Source organism: Micromys minutus, assembly GCF_963924665.1.
Source record: "Micromys minutus genome assembly, chromosome: 10".
In the NCBI taxonomy this organism is placed as follows: Eukaryota; Metazoa; Chordata; class Mammalia; order Rodentia; family Muridae; genus Micromys; species Micromys minutus.
The window spans coordinates 64,749,254-64,773,112 of NC_137979.1; the positions used below are offsets into that span (position 1 = coordinate 64,749,254).

Consider the following 23,859-nt stretch of genomic DNA (forward strand, 5'->3'; position numbering starts at 1 on the left):
GATAGTCTTATTTGTCTAGTATTAATGGTCCTTTCTGAAGCTTTTTAAAATACCACCTTTTAAAATCAGGACGAAACAAAGTGTGTTTTTTTTTTTTTTTTTTTTTTTTTTTTTATGGCTGTTGTTTTTTAATATCAAGACACGCAGCTTTGTAGTAGCAAAAAGCTTTAAAAAAAAAAAACCTGAACGGACATAGTTTCAATGGCAGGATTGATTTTGTAACACAAGTCTACTTTACTAGTGGAGATCAACTAAAGAGAAAGGACGTGGTAACCTGGGTAACGGCGTGGGGGAGGGGAAAACGGAACATCAAGCTCTGTGACCCAGCCTGGTAGCGCGGTGAGAACGCTTGAAGAGGTTTGGCTTATTGGACATGCCGTAGACAGCGGTGCACGCTGGGCCTTTGCAATATGGCGTCCTCCTTGATGTGCTGATGAGAGGAGTTTTCACTGTGGCTCTGGAGCAGAGGGCAAAACTCCCCTGACCTAATAAGCCCAGTATTCCTGTGTGATCCGCGGGCCCGTGTCGCGCGTATATCGGGACTCGTTCCCGGGCAGGAGAGAGCTACGAAGCTGAAGGCCAGCACCATCCAGGCCGCGCGGACCCGGGGCTGAGGAGCCGGCTGCGGACGGGCAGGATGGGCCGGTCCTGGTTCAGGTTGCAGCCCCTCAGGCGAGTGCGGGACCCGCAGGGCTGAGAGCCCCTGGACAAGCCCCGAAGCCCCCAGAGCGCGATCCCTTGAGGCCTCAGCCGGACCAGCGCAGTCGGAGAACCGGTACTGCGAGCGGGAAGGCCTGCCTGCCCTGGGATCTACTGAGGCGTTGGAGGCCGAGAGCAGGGTCATCCCCGGGCCTGAAGTCTCTCCCGCTTCTGACAGTCGGGCTTGCAGCCTTCCTGACGGCCTCCAGAGGTGGGGGTGGCTTGCGACTGGCCGCGCGTGTCGGCGCAGTTCCTGGGGCTGCGGGGTTGGTTACCCACCGACTCTAAGCCCACCCCGCCCCCTCCGACTTCCCGCTCAGAGTTCGAGATAAAGATCTCCGAGTTTTTGCCAGAATAAGGATCTTCGAACACTTGGCCACCACACCGTTCCCTACTTCCCTCTTTCCTGATTTTATTTTACCAGTTCTGGTACACACTAGTTTTTAAGGCTGGAGGTTCTCGAGCGCCTGCTGCCAAGGACTCCCCCTCCCCCTCCTCCCCTGATGGAGTCGGAGATGTTGCAGTCGCCTCTTATGGGACTCGGGGAGGAAGATGAGGCGGACCTTACAGATTGGAACTTGCCTTTGGCTTTTATGAAAAAAAGACATTGTGAAAAAATTGAAGGCTCCAAATCTTTAGCACAGAGCTGGAGAATGAAGGATCGGGTGAGTAGATTCTCACGGCACCGTTTTGAGTTAGTAGTTTTCCAACTAAAAAAAGTTCTGAGCAAGAACAGCCTCTTGTATTTCGAAGCCACATGTTGCATGTTAACTAAAAACCCAAAAGTTATTCCAGACTCTGTTTTGGTTGAAAGTGGGTAGGGCTAGTCGCTACTTACCGGGTAGTGTTAATTCAAACCAGTTTAATTCAGGGGCACGGGGGGGGGGGGCAGCAAATTAGGAACTGTTGTTCCACAGATACTTACTTATATGCTTTTTAATACACTTAGTGGCATTTAGAGAAAAGACAATCTAATAATAATACTTAATGTGCTTAGTCTATTTTTGTACCTGCCTTTTATCAAGTAACCAGGTTGAAGTACAGCTCTCTGGTACAATATGCTGGGAAACAAGATTCCTTGAAATGTTTATCTAATAACAAATTCAGGGAAAGTTATTGTGAAGTTGCAGCAGGTTTCATTCCAGTCCTTTGAACATCTTGTCTGGGAGGCTGACTCCCCGTGTATGTGATTTCTCTCACTGTAACCTGGGGATATTTCCTCAGTGGACATTAGGGAGCATGGGGTATGATGGTTTGGAACCTGGGTTCAGGTTTTAGGTGGTTCTCCTGGTAGTGGAGTGTCATGGGCAGTTGTTAGCAAAGAGCACAGCCAGCTGTAGTGCTGTCTCTTGTCTACACACTCATTGTGTGTGTTTTCTCTTCCCTGGCTTCTTACATTTGTGTGAACTTGTCAGTATAAAAGAGGGAATTGGTGTTATAATGTGTCATTTATAGTTGGTGTGCTTTGACTTGAGACTGTTGCTTTAAGAAGGTGCATGTTGATGAACACTCAATGTAGTTCTAGCAGTGACTGGTGTTTCAGTTGTTGATTTGGGTAAATTTTATAAGATACCAATTTTGTTGTTGTTGTTTGAGACGGGGGTTTCTCTGTGTAACATCCCTGGCTGTCCTAAAACTCAATCAGTAGACCAGGCTATCCTTGAACTCAGAGATCTGCCTGCCTCTGCCTCCTGAGCCCTGGGATTAAAGTTATGAAAATTTCTTTCAGTCAGAAGCAGTTTAGGTTGGGCAAGGTAAGTCACTCCTGCAATTCTAACACTCCAGAGCTTGAAGCAGGAGGATCCCAAGTCAAGACTACAAAGTGCAAACCCTGTCTTACACAAGATGAATAAAAGCAATATAAGTAATAAAACTGATGGTTGAGAGACTTCATAACGTCTGGTTTATGGACATGTCTAGTACTAATGAAATAAACTATTGGCTGTAATGTTTATACAAAAATAAATTTGTTTTAAAGAAACTCTACCCCCCCCCCATTCTATTTGGTGGAGTTCTTATTTTAAATGTTTTTTTTTTTTCTCCTGTTCTTTTGAATATGGTTCCTTTTGCTACCCAAACCTGTACTCAAACTATTCAAATCATATTAGTGGATATCTTTTGAACTTTTAATGTAATATGTTTCTTTTTTGGAGACAGGGCAGCTTGGTGTGTCTGAATGACCTTGACCTCATGCATCCTCCCAGTGCTGAGGTTACCAGTGTGTACCACTGCATCCTCTCAGTGCTGAGATTACCAGTGTGTACCACTGCATCCTCCCAGTGCTGAGGTTACCAGTGTGTACCACTGCATCCTCCCAGTGCTGAGGTTACCAGTGTGTACCACTGCATCCTCCCAGTGCTGAGGTTACCAGTGTGTACCACTGCATCCACTTTTAACTGTTCCTAGGGACCAAACTCAGAGTTTGTGTATGCTAAGCAACACAATGCAGCCTTGAGATACCTCTTCATCCTTATTACTAAAATGTTCTTTTCCTTTTCCTTCTAACCCTTCTTTTTTGCCGGGAGATGGTGGCACACACCTTTAGTACCAGTGCTTGGGAGACAGAGGCAGGTGGATCTCTGTGAGTTTGATTGAGGCCAGTCTGGTCTACTGAGTTAGTTCCAGGTTAGCCAGGGTTACAACACAGAAGAAACCCTTCCTGTGGGGTGAGGTGGGGGGAAGAAAAATGAAAATGGAAGCTCCCGGAAGCTCCCAGAATTTTAGTAACCCCTGAGTTGATATTTGGAAGATCAGGGAAGGAAGTTTGCTGCCTCTTGCCATGTCAAATTGTTCAACGAAGAAGAAAGTTTCTCGACATTTTCAGTAAGTTAGTGAGACTTTGTTGTCTCAGAGTCTCTGGAGATACTTTCTCAGCTAGCTTTTGAGGGACCTTTCCTGAATGGAGACTGAAAAGTCAAATGATCACAAGAATGGAAGGCAGCACAAATGAACAAAACTGGCCAGATTTCAGATGGGTGGGCAGGCTCAAAGACACATGCTGCAGGTTATGTGACTCAGTATCTGATAGCTTTTCTGGAAGGATGCGCAGGCCACAGTGGATGATGACTCTTGCATGCTCTCTTTGGGAAGGTAGAAAGTTTCTTTGTGGTGATGGTGGTATTGGTGGGGATTTGAGACAGGGTTTCACTGTATAGTTCTGGGGGAAGGATTTGGCCAGTTAATTCTCCGTGTGTGACCTGGCAGTGATGGCAGTCACTCTAGAAAGTCTTAGTCTGTCCCACCGTGTGGGGATGGCAGTGATGGCAGTCACTCAGAGTCCTAGCCAGTCTGTCCTACTGTGTGGGGGTGGCCTTCTGAGAGCCTGGTCTTGCATCTTCCTAAGAATGAGTGCAGCTCTCGGTGTGATTGATTATTATTATTTTTTGTTTTTTGAGACAGGTTTTACTATGTATGTATACACCTGGCTGTCCTGGAACTCACTCTGTAGACCAGGCTGGCCTCGAGCGCCCAAGTACTGGGGTTGAAGTCACATGCTACTACTAGGCATATTAACTTATTTTTAAAATGTATTTTATTAGCAATTACTTATTAGTGTTCTATCTAGTATCCTTGTTACTGATTTCTAAAATCGCGTGACCAGATTTGACTGACAACTCTGAGGAGGTTTTGCCATCCAGTCACAGTGCATGCCTACCCTTAGTTCCGGTTCCGGTTCTTGTACCCCTTGTTTTCAATCAGTTGTGGTTTTTAAGTGCCTGTTAACATTTTTAAAAAACTATTTATTTATTTTACGTATATGAGTACACTGTCACTGTCTTCAGACACACCAGAAGAAGGCATCAGATCTCATTACAAATGGTTGTGAGACACCATGTGGTTGCTGGGAATTGAACTCCGGACCTCTGGAAGGGCAGTCAGTGCTCTTAACTGCTGAGCCATCTCTCCAGCCCTCCTTTTAACATTTTAACTACCAAGTTGCTTTTAGTTAGATTGTCTTTTGATTAATTCTAGGTATGGGGACTGATGCATATATGTATCAATATTGGGGAATACAGTTGGCCAGTAACTGGACACATAGGGATTAGAATTCAACATGGATCCATCATGGGTTGGTTGCAGAGGAGGTGTGCACCCAACTCCCCCATTTGTGTTTTCCTGCTGTACTTAACAGTTCTTACAGTGTTCCTTTTTCCCCCTGGAAAGTGGGCAGGTGGGGCCACTTGGTCTCAGATGGGTCTTTTGCCTGTGTGTATGTGGGGTGAAGCCTGGGAAGTCTGAGAATGGGTGTCCTGATAGAGACACCTGGAAGTGAGTGTAGGAGTGTGTGCTCATGGCCAGCCTGGGCTACACAAATGAGTGAACTTAAGTCAGCTGGATTCAGAGTAAGATCCTACCTTTAAAAACAAGGAAAGGAAAAGCAGTTGACGTGCTGCGTGTGTGTAGACTATCGATGACATGCCATCTCATGTAACCAGGACCCTTGATGGACACACTGCTGTCTAACATGTGTGTTGGGCCATTTTGTGTAGTCCACATCAATGCAGATGTTTCTGTAGCAGGAGGAGGCCCCTTAGTGCTGATGCCTTTGGAGCCTGGGTGGCTAGAGCACTTCCTGGTCCCTTGCATCCTCTCCAGAGCACTCCAGTTAGGCTCTGTTCCACCCTGGGGGGGGGGGGGCGTATGATGAAGTGAGTTAAAGATCCTATTGAATATATTTTAAAATACGTTTAAGCGTGGGGTTAAGATAAAGAGGAGCTCAGAAGTGAGGTGCACCTGAGAACATGGCGGTACCTCTCAAAGAAGAGTTGAAGAGAAGCAGTCATCTTCAAGTGGGCTCCTCATGGCAGAGACACAATGCATTGCTAGCAGTAACTGTCCTGATGGCTCTCAGGTTATACCCTGAGATGTCTTGGTAGAATTAGTCTGATATGGAAAACCCAGGGGTTGTTAGGCTTACACAGGGAACATAGTTCATATCCTTCTCTTGGAAGTGAGATTTCTGATAAGATTCCTAGACAATTGCAGGTTTTTATAGCTGGGAAGGGAGAAGGGCCACAAGCAGTCAGTTATGCTGGAATTCTTTCTGGTAGACTTCAGCCAGATTCCTCAGCGAGGGTTTTCTTTCCTTTCACATGTCCCCAAGACTTTTTCTGTTTTCCAGTTGGGTTCTAGTGGGGAATGTAGCTCCCGCTCCCCGGTGTTGGGGAGGGGCCAGCAACTGAGTCTATAAACACTGTGCCTCAAGGGAAGGCTAACAGGCCTTCTTTGGGCATTAAGCCTGTGTGTGTGAACACACACACACCCCACAACACCCTGTACACCCCCTACATACATATATTCTTGAAGATGAACCAAGTGAGCTGACATTTTAAGGAAAACATCTGACAGTGTTTGTTTCAGTGAGAGATTAGAGCTTTCAAATGAAAATTAGCGTTTAGAAACCTCTGGGCAGTTGACTGATCCTGATCTTTACAGACTTCTCTGACAAGAGCATGAAGGGAACATGCAGATGGCTTGTTTTTATTTTTTTAATTTTTGGCTAGTATGGAATATAATGTGTCCATTTTTGGAACATATTATCTGGTGGACCAATTAAGCCAGTGAGCACTTGAGTGTGGGGGAAGTCTGTTAGGTGTCTTCAGAGCCACAGAGGCTACTGTGGTCTTTAGATGGAGTCAACATCTCACAAAGTACCACTTAGCGAGTGAGCTGCTGTTTGTTCATTACTGGAGTGTTTGGGTCCTCCTGCCTTTTCTGGCTATAGGTCTTCTTCCTGGGAAAGATGTAGATGCATGTTTTAAAGTACATCTGTTCTCTCTGAAGCTGCATGGTAAGAGATTTACAAGAATGTAGAACACAACCACTTGTCCCACTAGCAGTTTTGAAAATATACTTATTTTTCATAGAAATTTTACTTGTTTGAATAAATAATGAGTTTATAATTACTTTTAAATTAGTTTTAATGTATTACATTTTAAAATGTTTTACCCTTTAATACAGGAAGTGTTGATAAATGTAACTCATTAAAAAATGTCTTTGGGGCCTCAGGGACTCTTGAAAATCCTAAAGGGAGCTGCTGGCAAGTGTGAGAAGTGTGTGGTCAAGAGGAGAGCTGGGGAGATCAGGTGATGACTTATCTGACAGTAGGGGACTCACCAAGAGTATCTAGCCTCTGCTACTCATTCTAATATCTGGTTGACTGACTGTCTTTCTCTGTGTGTATGTGTATGTTTGTTTGTTGTTTGTTTCCTTTTCTTTCTCTCTCTCTTTCTCTCTCTCTCTCTTTCCTTCCTTCCTTCCTTCCTTCCTTCCTTCCTTTCTTTCTTTCTTTTCTTTCCTGACAGGGTTTCTTTTATTTCCTTGGCTGTCCTGGAACTAGCTCTGTAGACCAGGCTGGCCTCAAATGCATCTACCTGACCTACCACCCAGCTTTCATTCTAACATCTTCATACAAGGAACATTTAGCGTCCTTTGGGTTTGAATTGGAGCTGAGGTGTGCCTGTGGAACATATGTGCTTGGGCAGTCACTATAGCGACCAAGGCCTCCTTTCAGTAGCTCTACTTACCGGCGTGTGTGTGTGTGTGTGTGTGTGTGTGTGTGTGTGTGTGTGTGAGAGAGAGAGAGAGAGAGAGAGAGAGAGAGAGAGAGAGACAGACAGACAGACAGACAGACAGACAGACAGACAGATGTGGCATAGTTTACTCACCCAGGTGGATCTTGTTCTGTGAGGTGAGCACAGATGGCCTTGTGTGCAGGAGGAACTAACTGTTGGCTGTCTTGAGTCATTCAGAAGGGTTGAGTGTTCACATGAGCTGCACTCTGCCCTCTGGGCCTTGCTGCCTGTGCTAGAAGAGCACTAGTTCTGACACACTGGTGCATGTGTCGATGATGATGTTGTAAGTGAGAGTGATGCTGTTGCCTGGATTCCACATCAGATATGTCACCTGTGCTGAATCCTGTGTATGAAACAGGACTCTTTCACACCGACCAACATTAAGTTCAGCTGCTCATGCCTGGAAGCTGGGGGATGTCAAGCCTGGATTTGTGGCTTAGGGTAGGAGGAAAGGACTCGGGAAGGGCGACAATGGAGGGCCCTGTGGTGGGGACTCGTGGTAATCCTGGCGAGACTGAGGACTGAATCCTTGTGGCTGGGATGCGGCATGTCTGCGTGTGTGGACCATCTGCATTTAGTTCCTCCTGGGCCCTGGAAGCCCAAGAGCTTGCCCCAAGTGAGTATCATTCATTGGAGTTAAAAAAAAAAAGTGCTATGTTTATTTTCAACAGCGTGCTGTGAAAGAGTCCCAAAATGGATTGAAGCCTTTCTTCTTCATTATCACCTGGTCAAGTTCTGAACCAGAGTCTCAGCAAGACAGCATGTGGCTCCCATGTGGATGGAGTGCTCCAGGCTGTCCACTCATTCTCCTGCTATTCCAGAGATCAGGAAGGATTTTGTTGCCAGTGATGCTTGTTTCAGTAGAGCAGAAACTGTCATCTTTTAAAAGTTAATTAAATAAGTGAAAATGCCATTTTAGTAACATTTGGCACTGTATGTTAATGCTGTAACATGTTCTTAAGCCTTGAACCTGCCATGAGCTAGGTGGTGTGATTGCAGAGAACTCCTTTAAAGTCAGAACAGGAAGCTGCTCACAGGAGACAGCCGCTGTTATGGGGGTTAATTTTACCCAGACATCAGTACTTCTTTCTAATGGGTCATTTGTTCTCAGCTAATGGCATTTTGTATTTTCTAAATTTTGACATAAATTTTAAACTTACAGAATTGGATTAGTCTACAGTGCGGTGATCTTCCACATACTCTTACCTAAGACTCAGGGTTATTACTTCTTTTCCCATGTACCTAGGGATTCTGTTCACCTGTAGGCACGTAGTTGGTGTCCTGCATCATTGAAGGGCTGCTTGGTAGTACTGTTTGCTTTACTCTACGTGTGCCCTAAGAACAAGGACTGTCTTGTGTAACTGTAGTGTAGTCGCAGAACTCAGGACATTTGTCACAGAGACTTAATGCGGTTGCTTGAGTGACAATGACCTTTATATTTGTAGCCTTATATGTTTGAATACATAGTCCCCAGTTGGTGAACCTGTTTGGAAAGGATTAGGAGGTGTGGCCTTGCCAGAGGAGGTGTTGCCCTGATGTGGGCTAAGTTATCCTGGTCTTGCTTCTCTATCACAGCAATAGAAAGTAACCAGTACATAGCATTCACTCACAGTTCACATCCAAATGTCTCTAGCTTGTCCCAGGATTTACTTTTATTAGCAATTTATGTCCCTCACCAATCCAGGAAAGTTTACAGAGTGAGGGAATTCAAGATTGCATTACTTTTTGTAGTATACTTGAATCTAAAGTAGCTTTTATAAGAATTTAACCTTGGATGTTCTTCTTTTCCTTTTTGTCTGTCTGTCTGTCTGTCTGTAACTGTGGTCAGATTTTAGCTATGTGTAGACATACAGTAACATTAGGAACTTTCATATTGACATGTGTGTTTAATTTAGTTACTATAGCAAACACCTGAGACAATTAGGAAGGAAAGGGCTTCTTTTGGCTCATGGCTCTGACCTCTCAGTCTGTCATCCACAGCGCCCTTGTTCTAAGGCTGTGACAGGACAGCAGCACATGGCTGGAACACACGTTGCAAAGTCCTTCCCTCCTGGTCCACGGAGTGAGGGCAGAGGGTCTGAGGTCTGCTACCCTGCAATTACAAGGCTGTACCCCACTAAGCAGAAGAGCTCTCATTAGGTTCTTCTGAAAGCGCCACATAGAGTTAATGGGTGAGCTTGGAAGGCCCTGAGGATCCAAACCTTGGTGTTATGCAGTCTTAACCTACCTGCAGATGACAGCCGTGCTGCAGACTTCAGTCTTTGTTTTCTTCTTTTCCGGCTCTTGGGATCTGTGCTGGTCTTTCCCTCTGTCCTCTTGTTTGTACTGCCGTGCTGTCCAGGGTGCTTGCTGAAGCTATCCTCTTGCTTCTCCAGCCTCCTGAGGACCAACCGTGTCTGCTCGTGCATCTGCCTTGGCTGCTGCACTGTCTATGACTTGTGAACCTTGACCTTTCTCTGAGCACGTGTTAGGCCGACGGTGCTTTCTTTTTTAACCTGTGATTTTGACTTTTCTGCTTTGTCGAGGGCTCTTCTACATTTATTGTTCCTTTGCTGCTATTCTGACCAGTATGGAGCCTTCTTTTCTCTCCTACACATCAGCAGGTTCCAGACTCATCCTGTTCAGTCTCAGAAGCTCCCTTTTCTTCCTGGTCTCTGGTTTCTGTTAGAATGGAATTTAGAAACCAAGACCTGGGCATTGGGTGTATGTACAGATAGAGGTCTGTGTCTGCTGGTGTTTATTTTACACCAACAACTATGGATGCTCACAGATAGATGCCTCCTGTGCTCCTTGATACCTCAGTACAGTCTGCCTTTCCTGCCACTAGTGAGGAGCTGGCTCTTGGATGCCATTCATTATTTGCCTAGATCTAGCGTGTAGAGACCCCAGCGAGCTTACTCAGGAAGGCATATATACTCAGGAAGGTGGCCTGCTAAGGGGTCTGGAAGATCCCAACAAGTATACTCAGGAAGGCGGACCACTCAGGAGCTGCTCTTTCTGTGTGTCTAGGCTAGAGGTTGACATCAGTGTCTTGTCTTTTGAGACAGGGTCTCTCACAACCTGTGGTTCACTGATTGGCGTGGCTGGCTGGTACCTTGAGGACCATGTACCTTATTGGAGATGTCCCTAGAAGGGCATGTTCCTCATAAACCAGGTAGAAGCTCAGAGCTTGTGCTCTTCACCTGCTGCTGAGTGACATGAAAGTGACAGTCGCACCCTGCATCCTGGGGGTGGGAATGGGGCTGATCTATTTTGCGGGAGCCACTAGTCTGCCCTGTCCTGTGTTAGCTGTAGGTGGCTGTGGGGGTAAGAGGAGAATCTCTGTGCTTAGGCAGAATGGCTAGGTGTGCTGTGCAGAGAAATGACGTGAATTCCCACACACTTGACATTTAGAATTGGGTAAAATTCAGCTCATCTTCATCCAGAGCCTTCTGTGTACTAGGGTGTTGTCCTGGAAGCTGGGGCTGGTACTGACCACTAGATACTAGAATTGGGTCTGGCTAGATCGGGCTTTTGTTTTCTTACCTGATTGCTAGGCTCATTGACAACGCTTTATGACGATTCCTTTTCTTCTTTTTAACAGAGCCCAAAGCCTTGTTACTAAGTTCAGAGTTTTGGGTTGATTCATAGTCTTTGAACCTCTCCTTGGCTTCCCTGGGGACTGTGATGAGAGAGATGTTCATGTGGTCAGTTGCTGTGTGAGCTAGCTTTCTCATCACAGTGACCAAATAGCTGAAAAAGAGCAACTTACAGAGGCAGAGTTCTACTTTGGCTTACAGGTTGAAGGACATAGTTCAAGAGCACAGTCATGGGCAGGGCACGGCTGCAAAGCAGGAGGCAGCTGGGGCGGCAGAGGCTGATGTTGTGTTTCACTTGCTTTCTCTCTGTTTTCTTTCCAACACAACCAAAACTGGTCTTCTCTCCCCAATAAAACCTCTCTAACCCCTCATGTGCACTTGCAGAGTGTGTACCCTGCTGATTCCAGATCCAGTCAGTGACAGTGGTGGTGTGTTGCTGTGTTTGTAGCCCATGGTGGGCTTGGAGCTTACTTTATTCCCTTGGCCCAAATCCCTAGGACATTTGTCCCTGCTGTGCAGGGCTGCAGTTAGTTCCTTATTAGTGAGTCTGTGGAATAAGCTCCACAGCTTAAGTCTGTGTGATAGATACAGCAGGGCCGTGCTAATGTCAGCCCTTCCTAATTTCCAGTAGCAAACTGCTTGGTAATCTGCTTATTACTGGGAGTTAATGATAATTTTTACTTAGTTACATATTTGAGAAAGTTCAGTCAGATTGTCTCTCATGGGGAAGAATTTTTTGCCAAGTAGATTATAGTTGATTCTGTAGATGATTTTCTTTTATTAGGTGACATGCATAGAGATGCATTTTGAAAGTAGTATGAATGCTTTCATAAGTGGAATGATTTGATGCAGTTGTCTTAATACAATTGTGAGCAATTTTAAAGTCGAGGAGTAATGAGCTTAAGAACCCTGGCCTGTCTACTGTAGCACCCTTCTCTGCACTTGTTCTTTGGTGAGTTCCAATAACCTGCTTCCCTGTTGCAGAGAAGGCATGATGTGACCTCAGAGCAGCACTGCAGACAGGGAGGGATGTGTGTCCCATGTGCTGTCACGGGAGATCCCCAAAGCAGGCTGTTACTTTAATCAAGTGGCTCAGAAGAGACTGATGCACTGCTTCTATTTGGGCCTCTTAGAAGGTGTGTGTAGGTGAGAGTATTCCCTGTGGAGGAGAGTGTGGATAGATAGGACTGGTGGGTAGGATTAGGATGGGAGGTGGAGGTGAGAGAATAATAGGTATGATGTCTTTGTGTATGTTTTCCTTTACCAGAAGCTTGTTTTGTCTTGTTTTTTAAGCATAGGACAGACCTAGCTGACTTGAGTGCTCTGCCCCTCACATCCTAGCCCTTGGGATTATCTTACTATTGATTTGTTGTAAAAGAAAAGGTTACCTTATATCAGGTCCTCTGTTACTTCCTAACTGTCTCAGGTTTATGACACTGTATCTTTCACTCAACCACTTGACCCTGCTGAGGTTCTTACTGTGACATGTAGTGACACAAGAGCTGGGAAGGGACAAGCTTCTAGTCCTCCGTCTTTCTTCTGTAGATGCTGTGCATGATTTATGCTTTAACTGCACATGTTTTAAGCCCTACACTACTCTTATTAGTTTATTTTTAAAGTTGATTATTTTTAAATACATTTAAAAATCAGAAAGTACCATTCATATTTCTTATGTGTTTCTGTTTTCAGTTTTCTTTGTGTAGCTGAGTTTGCAAGTAGCATCGTCCTTCAGTCTGAAGAACTTAAGTTTTTGGGTCTACTGCAGAAGTTGTGTCCCTCCCCAACTTCTGTTTGGCTGAGGATGCTTTACTCTGCTTTCTTTCCCACCTTCTTTGCTCTCCTCTGCTCTCCTCTTCTCTCCCTTCCTCTCCCTCTTTCTCTCTTTTCTAATTTTTTCCTTTGGTTCTTTTGAGATAGGATCTTGCTATGTAGTCTAAGCTGTCTTTGAATTCATGGCCATCCTCTGAATTAGCCTCCCAAGTATTGGGATTACATGTATGTCCTCTGCTCCATTGTTTTTCTAAGTAATTTTTGATTGGATTAAAAACATAGCTTACATTGCTTACTATTAGGTAGATTAGAATGTTGATAGGTGATTCTCCAAGAAGGTACAGTGGGCTTCTAGTTTATGTGTTTACGTGTTTGCTCATATACATGTGCACCATGTGTGTCAGTGGAGCCAAAAGAGAGTGTTGTATTCCCTGGAATTGGAGTTAGAGACACTTGTGAGCTGCTGTGTTGGTGCTGAGAACTGACCCAGGTCCTCTGCCACGGCAGCCAGTGTTCTTAACTGCTGAGCCATCTCTGCAGCCCTCATTTCATTTAGTAGCTTACAGCAATAAAGTTTAAGATGGTTTGGTGTTCCAGACTAAAGTCCTGGTTCCCAGATGAGGAGTTGCTGGTCTTGAGTCCATGCTCTAGGACCTGTATGGGGGCAGTGGGGGTGGTGGGAGGGACGTCCTTTGTAAAGCTGGCAGGTCAGCAGTGAAGTCAGACTCAGGTCCTCTGGGCTGTGGTAGCTCTAAACTGACATTCATCATCAGTGTTTGAGATTGACTTCCCGCCTTAAAAGCTTAGTCAGTTGTGCTAACCTTGTGCTTGTAGCCACCAGCCCCTGCAAGGACTTGTCCATTTCACTGACCTGTTTTGTATTGAAAGCGGGTATGGGTAGCCTTACTTGATTTCCTTTTTAAAAATTATGAACTATTTCCATTCCAATCAATATTTGTAAAAACACTTGTGAACCTAGACCTTCTTCAGGAAAGAGGGCATCAAAGTGTCCTTGATGCATCCTGCCCTGACATCTGTTACCTACTCCATCAGGAGCAGTTAGCATCTTACTTCTTTGCGGAGTATGCACCATGGGTATTGAATAGCTGTGTTGGCTCTTTTGTCTTTCACGCACACATTACATGTGTGTGTCGCAGTTCAGCTGCCCTGTGCGGAATGTGAAACTTATGAGCATTGCAGTGCAGGAAGCAGAGCAGGCTTGGAGTCGTTAGATGCCAGTGAACTGTTTTGTTTCTTTGTTTTAAAATTCCTGCTCCAGTCTTTTGCCCATTTTTCTATTTGTGGTTTTGCTTTTTAAAAAGACTTTATGAACATTAGCATTTTTTGTAGTCTTGGTGAATAACTTTCCACACAGAGCTTGACTCCTCTGTTTTTGTGGGCCCTTTTATATAGTCTTCAGTTTTAGTGAGGCTGTGGGCAGGTATAGTTTGTCCCTTTACAGTGGAAGAACCATTTCTTTTTTTCTTCTGTATCTCTTGAGCTGCTTCCTCCCTGAGTGTGGGAGGCTAGCTCTGGATTATCTACTAGCTTTAGAGTTTGCCTTCCCTGTTAGAGTGGTTAATACAGGTCATGTAAGGGAACTAATTTTCCTTGTGTCCTTTGATACCTGGTTGTGTCAGTAAGTTTTGCTGAAATGTATTTTTCCCCTTCCTGAAGTGTGCTGTCACATGTGAGCAGTGTCTGTGTTCCTGCAGGGGTGTGGGAATGCCTTCATGATGCCTGTGTATGTCATCGGACTCAATAGTGATTGTGTGCAGGCAGCCCCCGCCCAGGCTTTCCCTGGAAGCTTTCATGTACATTGCAGAAGAAGTACACTGTTGTGGTAAATATTAAATATGATAACATTTTATCCTGCCCTAAGGCTGGCTCCTGTGTAGCCACATAGCACTGCAGGGCATTGTTAACTTAGTGGCTCCATGCCGCTTCTAAGAACTCAGGTGGTTCACTCCACTGCCCCTGAGTGCCATTTCACTCACTTTCCTCCACTGCCTAGTACAAATATGACTCCACAACCATTAACTTATCAAACAGGTTTATATGTTAAATTGTCAATCCACAAGCCCTCTGTACAATAAGCTTGCAATCAATGGACAAAGATATAAACTGCCCATCTAGATAAGACAAATAGACCCATGGAAACCCTTAGAAACAATCATAACAACCTTATCAAACTAGAGATGCACTGAGAGAAACATTCACATCCTCCTCCATCTTGCTTCCTCCTGAATCTCTGCTTACTACCCTCTGCTTCTATTTTCCTAGACACCCCCCCCATCATGTATCACCTGACATCAATCTACAGTACACCATGGTTAGAGGAGCAGAGCTTGTTGCATTAGGTTGGAACTTCACTGGTTCTAAGTATCGTGATGGTGGGTTGGGACTGGGTGTCCTGGCCCATATCTTGTATCCAGGTTGAATTATTAGGTCTTTGATTTCTCTGAGTAGAGTCTTGCCCAGGAGTTGTCTATCTTTTATGGAAATTCATTTAGGCATTTGATATAATCTTGATAGCTTCCTAAACTTTTGTAAAAATTATAAATTGGGCTGGAGAGATAGCTCAGCTGTTAACAGCATTGACTGCTCTTCCAGAGGTCCTGCGGTCAGTTCCTTGCACACAACTGTCTATAACTCTAGGTTCAGGTTATCTCACACAGATACACATAAAAACAATGCACATAAAATAAAAATAAAGAAAATATGTTGACTTCAAGTTTTAAATCTTTTTCCAGCGTCTACACATATCTCCTTTTCACTCCTACTCTCTCTTCCCATCCCTCAACAGGTTTTAAAGCTGTTGTCTTATTTTGCTGACATAAGAGAGAGCACACTTGGTTTTGTGTGCTGTTCACTGCAGCACACTTGGCATCTCCATCTGTCGCCAGCCTGTGTGCATAGCTTCTTGCTCCTCCCAGGTGTGTACAGTGTCCAGAGTTGCTGGGGAAGGTGAGGCTTGTGAGTGCAGGTAGGCAAGTGGATTCTTGTAGGTTTTCAGTCCCATTACAGACCACAGAGCACACAGGGTCCTCAGCTCACTCCCAGAACCAGATGCTACACACTGTGTCCAGAGCATCACTTCCTCTCTTCCCATGGCTAGCCTGGGCTAGGGCCAGCCTTTTTTTTTCTTTCTTTTTAATATTTATTTATTTTTACTTTATGTTTATGAGTGTGTGCATACACGTATGTCTGTGTACTATGTTTGTACACTGTCCCTGTTCACCGAGAGGTATCAGGTCCTTTAGAACCACAGTTACAGATGGCTCTGAGTTGTCTAACATGGGTACTGGCAGCTGGATCTGGGTCCTCTGTAGGAGCAGCTGGTTTTTAACTGCTGTGCCATTGCTCCAGCTGCTAGGTCGAGCTTGTTGTTAGCTCCTGATCCACAGTGAGTTAGTGCTCAGGACAGCAAGATCCCCTCCATGACTGTTTGCAAGCACTGGCCTGAGAAGCCATGTAGGCGTTCTTTATAAAGGCTTTAACATTTTTTTTTTTTTTGATTAGGTTTTTATTTTATTTTTTTTTAAAATGGCTCAGGCTTAAGAGCCACAGTCACCAGTCACTCACATGGCACACAGACATACATTCAAGCCAAGTACCTATACAGGTAAAATACAACAATAATAAACATTTACAGTATATTTATTTGTGCATGTGCAGAGGTCAGGTCAGAAGATAGCTTGCTGGAGTTGGTTTCCTCCTCTCCTCACCATGTGGCTTCTAGGAGATGGAACTCAGTCAGGCTTAGCACAGTGGCAAGGGCCTTCCCTCCCTCCCTAGCTGTCCTGGAACTCACTTTGTAGAGTGAGTTGGCCTCAAATTCAAGAGATCCGTCTGCTTCTGCCTCCACAGTACTGGGATTAAAGGCATGTGCTAACAGGCTCAGCTTTTATTCCTGTTCTTAAAGGGAATTGGCTGTCTGTCTGTATGTCTGTCTGTCTGTTTAAGATAGGGTCTTTGTAATCTAGGCTGGTCTGGAACTGTGATGCATTCCAACCTCACCTCAGACTTGTGGAAATCCTGCCCTAGTCACCACCTTAAGGGATAGATTCTCAAGATGGACACTTCGTGTCATTCAGTCTCCAGCCATCTGTTTTCTTGGTGTTCAGTTCTGGGAGGTGACTGCTTCATTGAATTCTCTACATTTTCCTGCATTGATGTGGTTCTTCATTTTAGATTATTTTGTTTTTCACTTTGAATTAACTAATGAATTTGTTATTTGGAAGTATTTTGTTGTTCTGTGTTTGCAGTGGCGTTTCATTATGTATCCTGTGCTAGTGTCAATCCCAGAATCCTCTTGCCTCAGCCTCCTGTGTATTGGGATTTTGGTTGGGCACAGGCATGCTTATCCTGCTTTGTAATTTGTAGCATAGATGAGATCTTCTAGGATGAGTTTTGATTCTCAGTTGGTTGTGATTGAGGACATCTGTGATGGCTGTAGGGCCATCCTTGGCAGAGTGTACTTGTGGGTAGGGGCACCTGTGGACAGTGCTGTCCTAAGTGGATGGCGCCCCCTAGTGTTGTGGGTCGTGCAGCTTGCTCTACAGTCTGGTAACATTGAAATGTGTTTCATGGATGTGTGCAAGGTTAAGTCTTTAGATTCTGCACCCTCTCACAAGGCTGGTTCTTTCTTTCTTTTCTTTCTTCCTTCCTTCCTTCCTTCCTTCCTTCCTTCCTTCCTTCCTTCCTTCCTTCCTTCCTTTCTCTTTCTTCCTTCCTTCCTTCCTTCCTTCCTTTCTTTTTGGTCAGTGCTTCCTGCTTCATGCTGTGGCTGTTTTCTGGGGCTGTGCTCTGGGTTGTACACACCGAGAACCACTGGTTTTCTTGGAATTGGAGTCTGGGTCATTTGGAAGTGTGTTTAAACACATAACAGTGCTCTTTGCCTCAGATCTCTTTGGCCTTGTTAATACAAGGGACCTACCATGTTCTTTGTTGTCTGGGTTTTAGGTTGCTCATTTTTCTATCCCTTTCTGTAGGTCAGTGTTTCTGTATCATTGTGCTACATGTGTCTCTGTGAACAGCTATTAGTTCAGCCTGATAATCTGTCTGTGAGACTGTGATTCAGGGTTTCTCTGTGTAGCCCTGGCTGTCCTGGAACTCACTTTGTAGACAAGGCTGGCCTCGAACTCAGAGATCTACCTGCCTCTGCTTCCTTAGTTCCAGGATTAAAAACATGTGCCACAACTGCCTGGCTTGATTTTTATCTTTTAATAAAGCAGTTAATCTTTTTATTTAGTTCTGACTGACATCTTATTTGTACTTTAAAAAAATGCATTGGAAATATCTAATCTCTCTCTTTTACTCTTTCTGAAGTAGTCAAGGCAGCACAGAGGAACACTGAGAAGTTAGAGAACAAGGTCCCAGAAGTAATTTCTTTTGTTTCTGTCTGTGGCTGGTGTGTTCTCCCCACCCTAACCCCCCACCCCAACCCCGTGTTCTCCCCACCCTAACCCCCCACCTCAACCCCTCACCTAGAGTTTTGGGTGGGATTTCTCATTTTTGTGGAAAAGATTTTAGAATTTCCTCTCACAAGGGCTTGCTGGCATCAAATTTATTACTCAGAAAATACCTTTATTCAGCCCTGATTCTTGAAGGATATTTTCCCTGATCTTTCTTACAGGCTTGTAGATACTGTCCCACTAAGGGCTTCTGGTGATGTTAGCTAGAGATGAAGGGCCTGGCTAGTTGGCAAGACTTCATGCTGGCTGGCTTCATTTCTCTCCACTGCTTTCAAGAAACTTCCTGTTTTCTTGTGTGTGTGTGTGTGTGTGTGTGTGTGTGTGTGTGTTTCTGCCCATTTTACCTGTGAACTTAGAGGATTCTTTCCAGTCTGAATTATTGCCTCCATCATCAACAATAACAACAACCACCCCACAAAACAGAGCCCTGGGCTGGAGATGTGGCTCGTTTGGCAGTGTTTGCCTAGCAAGCTTGAAGTGCTGGGCTTGATCCCCTAGCGTGGTAGAACCTGGTGTGGTGGTGTACACCTATAGTCCTAGTGTTCAGGGACTGGAGTTAGGAGGATCATCCTGAAGTCCTCATTAGAAGTGTGCCTCTGTCTGTCTGTGCTGTCCTTTTCCCTGCTCTTTCTTGTGTTGTCCCTCCATTTTCTTCTCTCAGTGTCTATACTGCTGCCTGTTGTCATCTGAATCCCCTTCTAGATTCTCGGTGATTCTCTTGTTTATTACTGATGTACTTAAACATAGTCATCCTGTTGTGTACTTTCAGTGTGAGGGTGTGGGGTGTGCACAGGCCTGTGCAGGTCGGATTTGATTCCATGGCAGTTCTGTGTCTGGCGCTGGCTTCTGCTCTTCTGCTGATGTCCTCCCTGCACTTTATTCCTGCTCTGCTCTTTATTTTTTGAGACAAGGTCACACTATGTAGTTTCCTCTGGCCTCTCTGAACTCACAGAGATCCACCTACTGCTGCCTCAGGTGATGGGATGGACTAAGGATGTGGCCACTACACCCAGCTCACAGTTTCCTTGATTTTTGCTTTGTTTTGTTTTGTTAATTTATTGTGTACACTGAGTTCTGCCTGCAAGTTTGCCTGCAGGCCGGAAGAGAGCATCAGATCCCATTACAGATGGCTGTGAGCCACCTTGTGGTTGCTGTGAACTGAACTCAGGACCCCTGGAAGAGCTGTCTGTGCTCTTAATCTCTGAGCCATCTCTCCAGCCCACTCCTTGTTTTTATTGTTATAAATTATTTGGGTTAGTCTGGAGGAGCCTGAGAAGAAGGGTGTCAGCTTTCACGTGGAGTCCCTGTTTGCTTTTACAGGCAGTTTGGGCCACTGTCATAGTCATTGTTCTACTGCTGTGACCAAGGCAACTCTTACAAAGAAAGCACTGACTTGGAGGCTGGCCTGCAGTTCAGAGGTTCAGTCCATTGTCATCATGGTGAAAGCATGGCAGTGTACAGGCAGACATGGTGCTGGAGGAGGAGCTGAGAGTTTTCAATTCTGATCCATAAGCAGGAAGGACTGAGAGACTGGGCCTGGCACCCACTGCCAGTGAGACTTCCTTCAACAAGGCCACACCTTCTAATTCTTTGAATCCTGAAAATTTGAAAATGAGTTCCATTCCCTAGTGACTAAGCATTCAAATACATGAGCCTGCATGGGCCATTCTTCCTCAGATCACCACAGTCACTTTAATTCTAGTTCACGGCCTGAGGGTCATCTAGAGATGGTGACCTGATTTGTGGAAACACAGGTGGTTGCAGAGGACCTCATGGTGTGTGTCCCTTGTCTCAGCACAGGCACAGGGTCTCTCTTTAGGGGTCACAGGGACGGTCTAAAAGTAGGTTGTGATTACACTTAACTGTGTGTTTCAGCCACTTCTGCTATGCACACTGTCAACTGATGACGTCAGTGACACGCATAAAGGTCATTTTATGACTGAAGTCCTGGGCCCTGGGACTTTGTCTTTATTTTGCTTTTGTCAGTGTCAGGTTTTGTGAGGAGAAGGTGGTAGAGCTGGAAGCTGGGTTTACTTTTCCTGCCTCATGAGGACAGCCTTGGGGCCTAGCTTATGTGGACTTTCATCTTGGCTTCCTCGAAGCCGCCTTACTCCTTACCTCAGGTCTACTGCCTTGCCCTGTCTCCCTTAATAAACTACTTCATTATTATTATTGCTTGTTTTTTTTTTTTTTTTTTTTTTTTTTTTTTTTTTTTTTTAAAGACAGGGTTTCCCTGTGCAGCCCTGGCTGTCCTGGACCTTGCTCTGTAGACCAGACTGGCCTTGAATTCAGAGATCTTTCTGCTTCTGCCTCCAGAGTGCTGGAAAGAAAGATAAAGGGTATGCATGCTTCGTCACTATCCAACGTCTCCCTTAATTTAATGGCAAAACCTTTTAAGATTTATTTATGTGTATGTGTATCTCTGTGAATGTTGGCAGGTGTGTGGGTACCTGAGAAGGCCAAGGAGAGGTGGTTGTGAGCCTTACCATCTTTTTATTCTATCTGGGATCTCAGCCCATGGGATAACGCTGCCCACGTTCCGGTTCTTGGGGTGGGGTGGCTTCTTCCTCATTTAAATTTGTCGGAGACACCCTCATCGCCAGAGATATGCTTCAGTAATTCTGAGTCTTGTCAAGATTAGCCATGGCATTGGGTAAGCACTGCCTCTGAAATAATACACTCAGCCTCTTTTGAGCTAGGGTTGCACCAAGTTGCCAGGACTGGCCTTGAACTTACTCTGGTATAGACAGCCTTATTCTTGCCTCAGCCTCCTCAGTAGCTGGGATCATGGGCTTGTGCCAACAGACCTGGCATTTGGTCACATTTTTAATAGGGAAAATATTTATTAAAGTAATCATTACTTTAGATGATACAATTTCCATTCATTTTGCTTCTCCAGTTTCTGCTTGGGGATGCTAAGCTTGGGTTGTTGTGAATTCCTCACAGCTGTTGCCCTTCTGGGTAATGATGTGGGGAGTGAATGGAAAGTGTAGAAAAGGCAGCTGTGTGCACAGAGGAGAGAAAGGCAACAAAAGGCATTAAATACCACTTTTGCTAAATTAGAAATAACCAAAAATGCCATGTTTACTGAATTAAAAGTGAATAAAAATGTGGTTAATAAAACTTTAAAAAAATTCAGAATTCATAGTATACTTTCTTGATAGTAGAATTTTGATATTCAGTCTGGGTTACTCTTTTGTAGTCCTGCCTTCTGAATTTTAAGCTTCCCACTTTTTCCTATGAAGAAAGCTCCTCCCAGGGTATCTGAAGCTCCGCCCAGGATGTTTGAAGCCCCTCCCAGGGTATCTGAAGCTCCTCCCAGGGTATCTGAAGCTCCTCCCAGGGTGTCTGAAGCCCCTCACAGGATATCTGAAGCTCCTCCCAGGGTATCTGAAGCTCCTCCCAGGGTGTCTGAAGCCCCTCCCAGGGTATATAAAGCTCCTCCCAGGGTGTCTGAAGCCCCTACCAGGGTATCTGAAGCCCCTCCCAGGGTATCTGAAGCCCCTCCCAGGGTGTCTGAAGCTCCTCCCAGGGTAGCTGCCTTGTCTGTCAGGTCCAGGCTGTTTCTCCCAAATCTTCTCTAACCTCCTCTTTTGTGATTCTATCACTGTCTGTTCCATGTGGGACTCAGTTAACAGAACCAAAAAGTCAGTATCATAGGTTTTAAAAGTCAAAGCCAGTGGCATTAAAATAGTGACAATGAGTTCATCTGAGAGTGACTCAGGGCTGCACAGGCATCTGCCTTGTTTCCAGGGTATGATGTCTGTGGCCATCAGCATGTCTCCATAGCTGTTTCTGTTTCTTTAGAAAATAGTTACCTTCGTGGTTCTTTCATTACTGAGCATGTCTGTTGTTTTCCTGCCTGTCTTTCTGCACTGGGGGATTGAGCCTAAGGCATTGTGCATAGTAGGCAAATGCTCTCCTACTGAGTTCCACTCCAGGCTCTCTTTGCTTATTTGTGTGTGTGGGTGAACACACACACACTCAGAGAACAAACCTTGGGTGTTAATTTTCAGGTGCCATCCACATGTTTCTTGAGATTGATACGCTTGGTAGTTTGGAGTGTTCTGATTGGCTAGGCTGGATGGCTAGTGAGCCTCAGAGATCCGGTCCCTGCTTCCCCAGAACTGGGATTACACGTACACACCACACCTGGCTTACTGACCGAGACATCTCAGCTGTTCTTCCTTAGCTGCTGTTTAACATTTCCTTGTTAGTCTGCACTTACCCATCTGGTTTGGAGGGCACCTCAGAAGTCACCTGATATTGGTGCTGCTTAAGGAGGTACTTGGAGGTCTGAGGGTAGAAGTGATTTGCAAAGGCAACGTGTCCCCCTGAACTCAGCCCAGCTGTCCCTAGAGTGGGCTATTCTGGTGAAGCGGGACACCTACCAGTTGTGGTTTCTGGTCAGCAGGATTTCTCAGTCACCCAGCACTATTAAGTGACAGGACAGTCTATTGGGTTGTGTGGGCTCAGAGCCGTGTCTGAGTTGATGTGTTGTGAGGGTCTTAGCCCTCTTTTGCCCTCCTGCCTTCTAGGGCACAAGAGGAAGTTCTCTTAGAGGGCAAATAGGACTTGTAGCAGACTGGTCAGGCTGTGCCTTCACTCCTTCACTCTGTCTGTACTAGAGCATCTACAGGACAGCGGCAGGTTAGTCTTGCTTCGTGTTTCTCCAAGTGCTCCTTCACGTGGCCTCCCTGGGAGGAGTGACACTACTTAAGGCTGGAACCCATCATTTGCTGTGCTTTGTTGTCCCCTGCAGGCTGGTGTAGGACTGCACTGAGTCTCAGCCCACTTTGGTAGCCATCAAAGGCTCTTGGGGCTCTTTGAGGTCTTGTGCCTAGAGATTTTGCTACATTGACACTGACCAGTTGCCCAAAGCCAGAAAAGTGCATGGGCGTCATGAGATGGGACCTCCCCCTCCCCCCAGGCCCCCAGAGTCAGGCTCAGAGCCTTACTTTATGTCCTTCTACATGTCAGCCGTGCACCCAGAATACTCACTCACTGGGAGCTGCCCTTCTGGAAGGAATTAAGTTATTTCAAAGAGGTGTGTGATTATGCAGCTGAGAAATGGTCATCCTCTCTTACAACCATGTTCTTCCCCAGTTAGGCTGCGGGCAGTGAAGTGAAGTCAGATCACAGTGAAGTTCTACCTGAGCTTCTTAGATTAGCCTTTACTCTGTTAATAATCTTAGTGCCAAAGATTAGGACTGTGAGATTCTGCCCAGCAGTGCTGTGCAGAATCTCAGGCAACATCTATGGTTGATTGCTCTGTCTGTATTTTAAAACTGGAACTTCAAAATCATCTCTCCACATCCATTTGGAAAAGCAGGACTGGTCACCACGTGTGTGCATGGCCTCCGTACTCCTGGCTCTTTCCTGATCTTAGCTCCATCACCTGGGGGGATTTTCTTGGAATCATATGGTCATGTATGGAAGTCATTTCTACCGTTAGGCAGGCTGTTTCTGGATTTTTCAATAATTTAAATAATTTTATGTGGCTGTGATGTAGTTCAGTGAGAGCATTTGTCTAGCTTGCCAAGGCCCTGGGCACTGCAAAAGAAAGACATCAGCAACTTGGGGCTGGAGAGACAGCGTCACAGTTAAGAGCACTGCTGCTTTTCCAGAGAATCTGGAAAACACTGTGTGGATCCCAGACATTAAAACGAGAAGCTGTAACATTAAAACTGCCTTGGAGACCCAAAGATGTTAAAGATGCTAGAGCCATAGGTTACCTGCTGAGGAAAGCTGCTAACAGGG

General features: G+C 45.3%; 1 protein-coding gene across 4 annotated transcripts in view; it reads left to right on the top strand.

Moving 5' to 3' along the window:
• The first annotated feature begins 441 nt into the window (after positions 1-441).
• The window catches only part of RPTOR (regulatory associated protein of MTOR complex 1), a 263,751-nt gene continuing 240,333 nt past the window's right edge, over positions 442-23,859 (top strand). For all 4 annotated transcript variants that reach the window (XM_080924542.1, XM_080924544.1, XM_080924545.1 and 1 more), the window contains exon 1: positions 442-1,364. In XM_080924542.1, the coding sequence (XP_080780668.1) occupies positions 1,203-1,364 (162 nt within the window). In that variant the 5' untranslated portion in view covers positions 442-1,202. The remainder of the gene's footprint in view (positions 1,365-23,859) is intronic.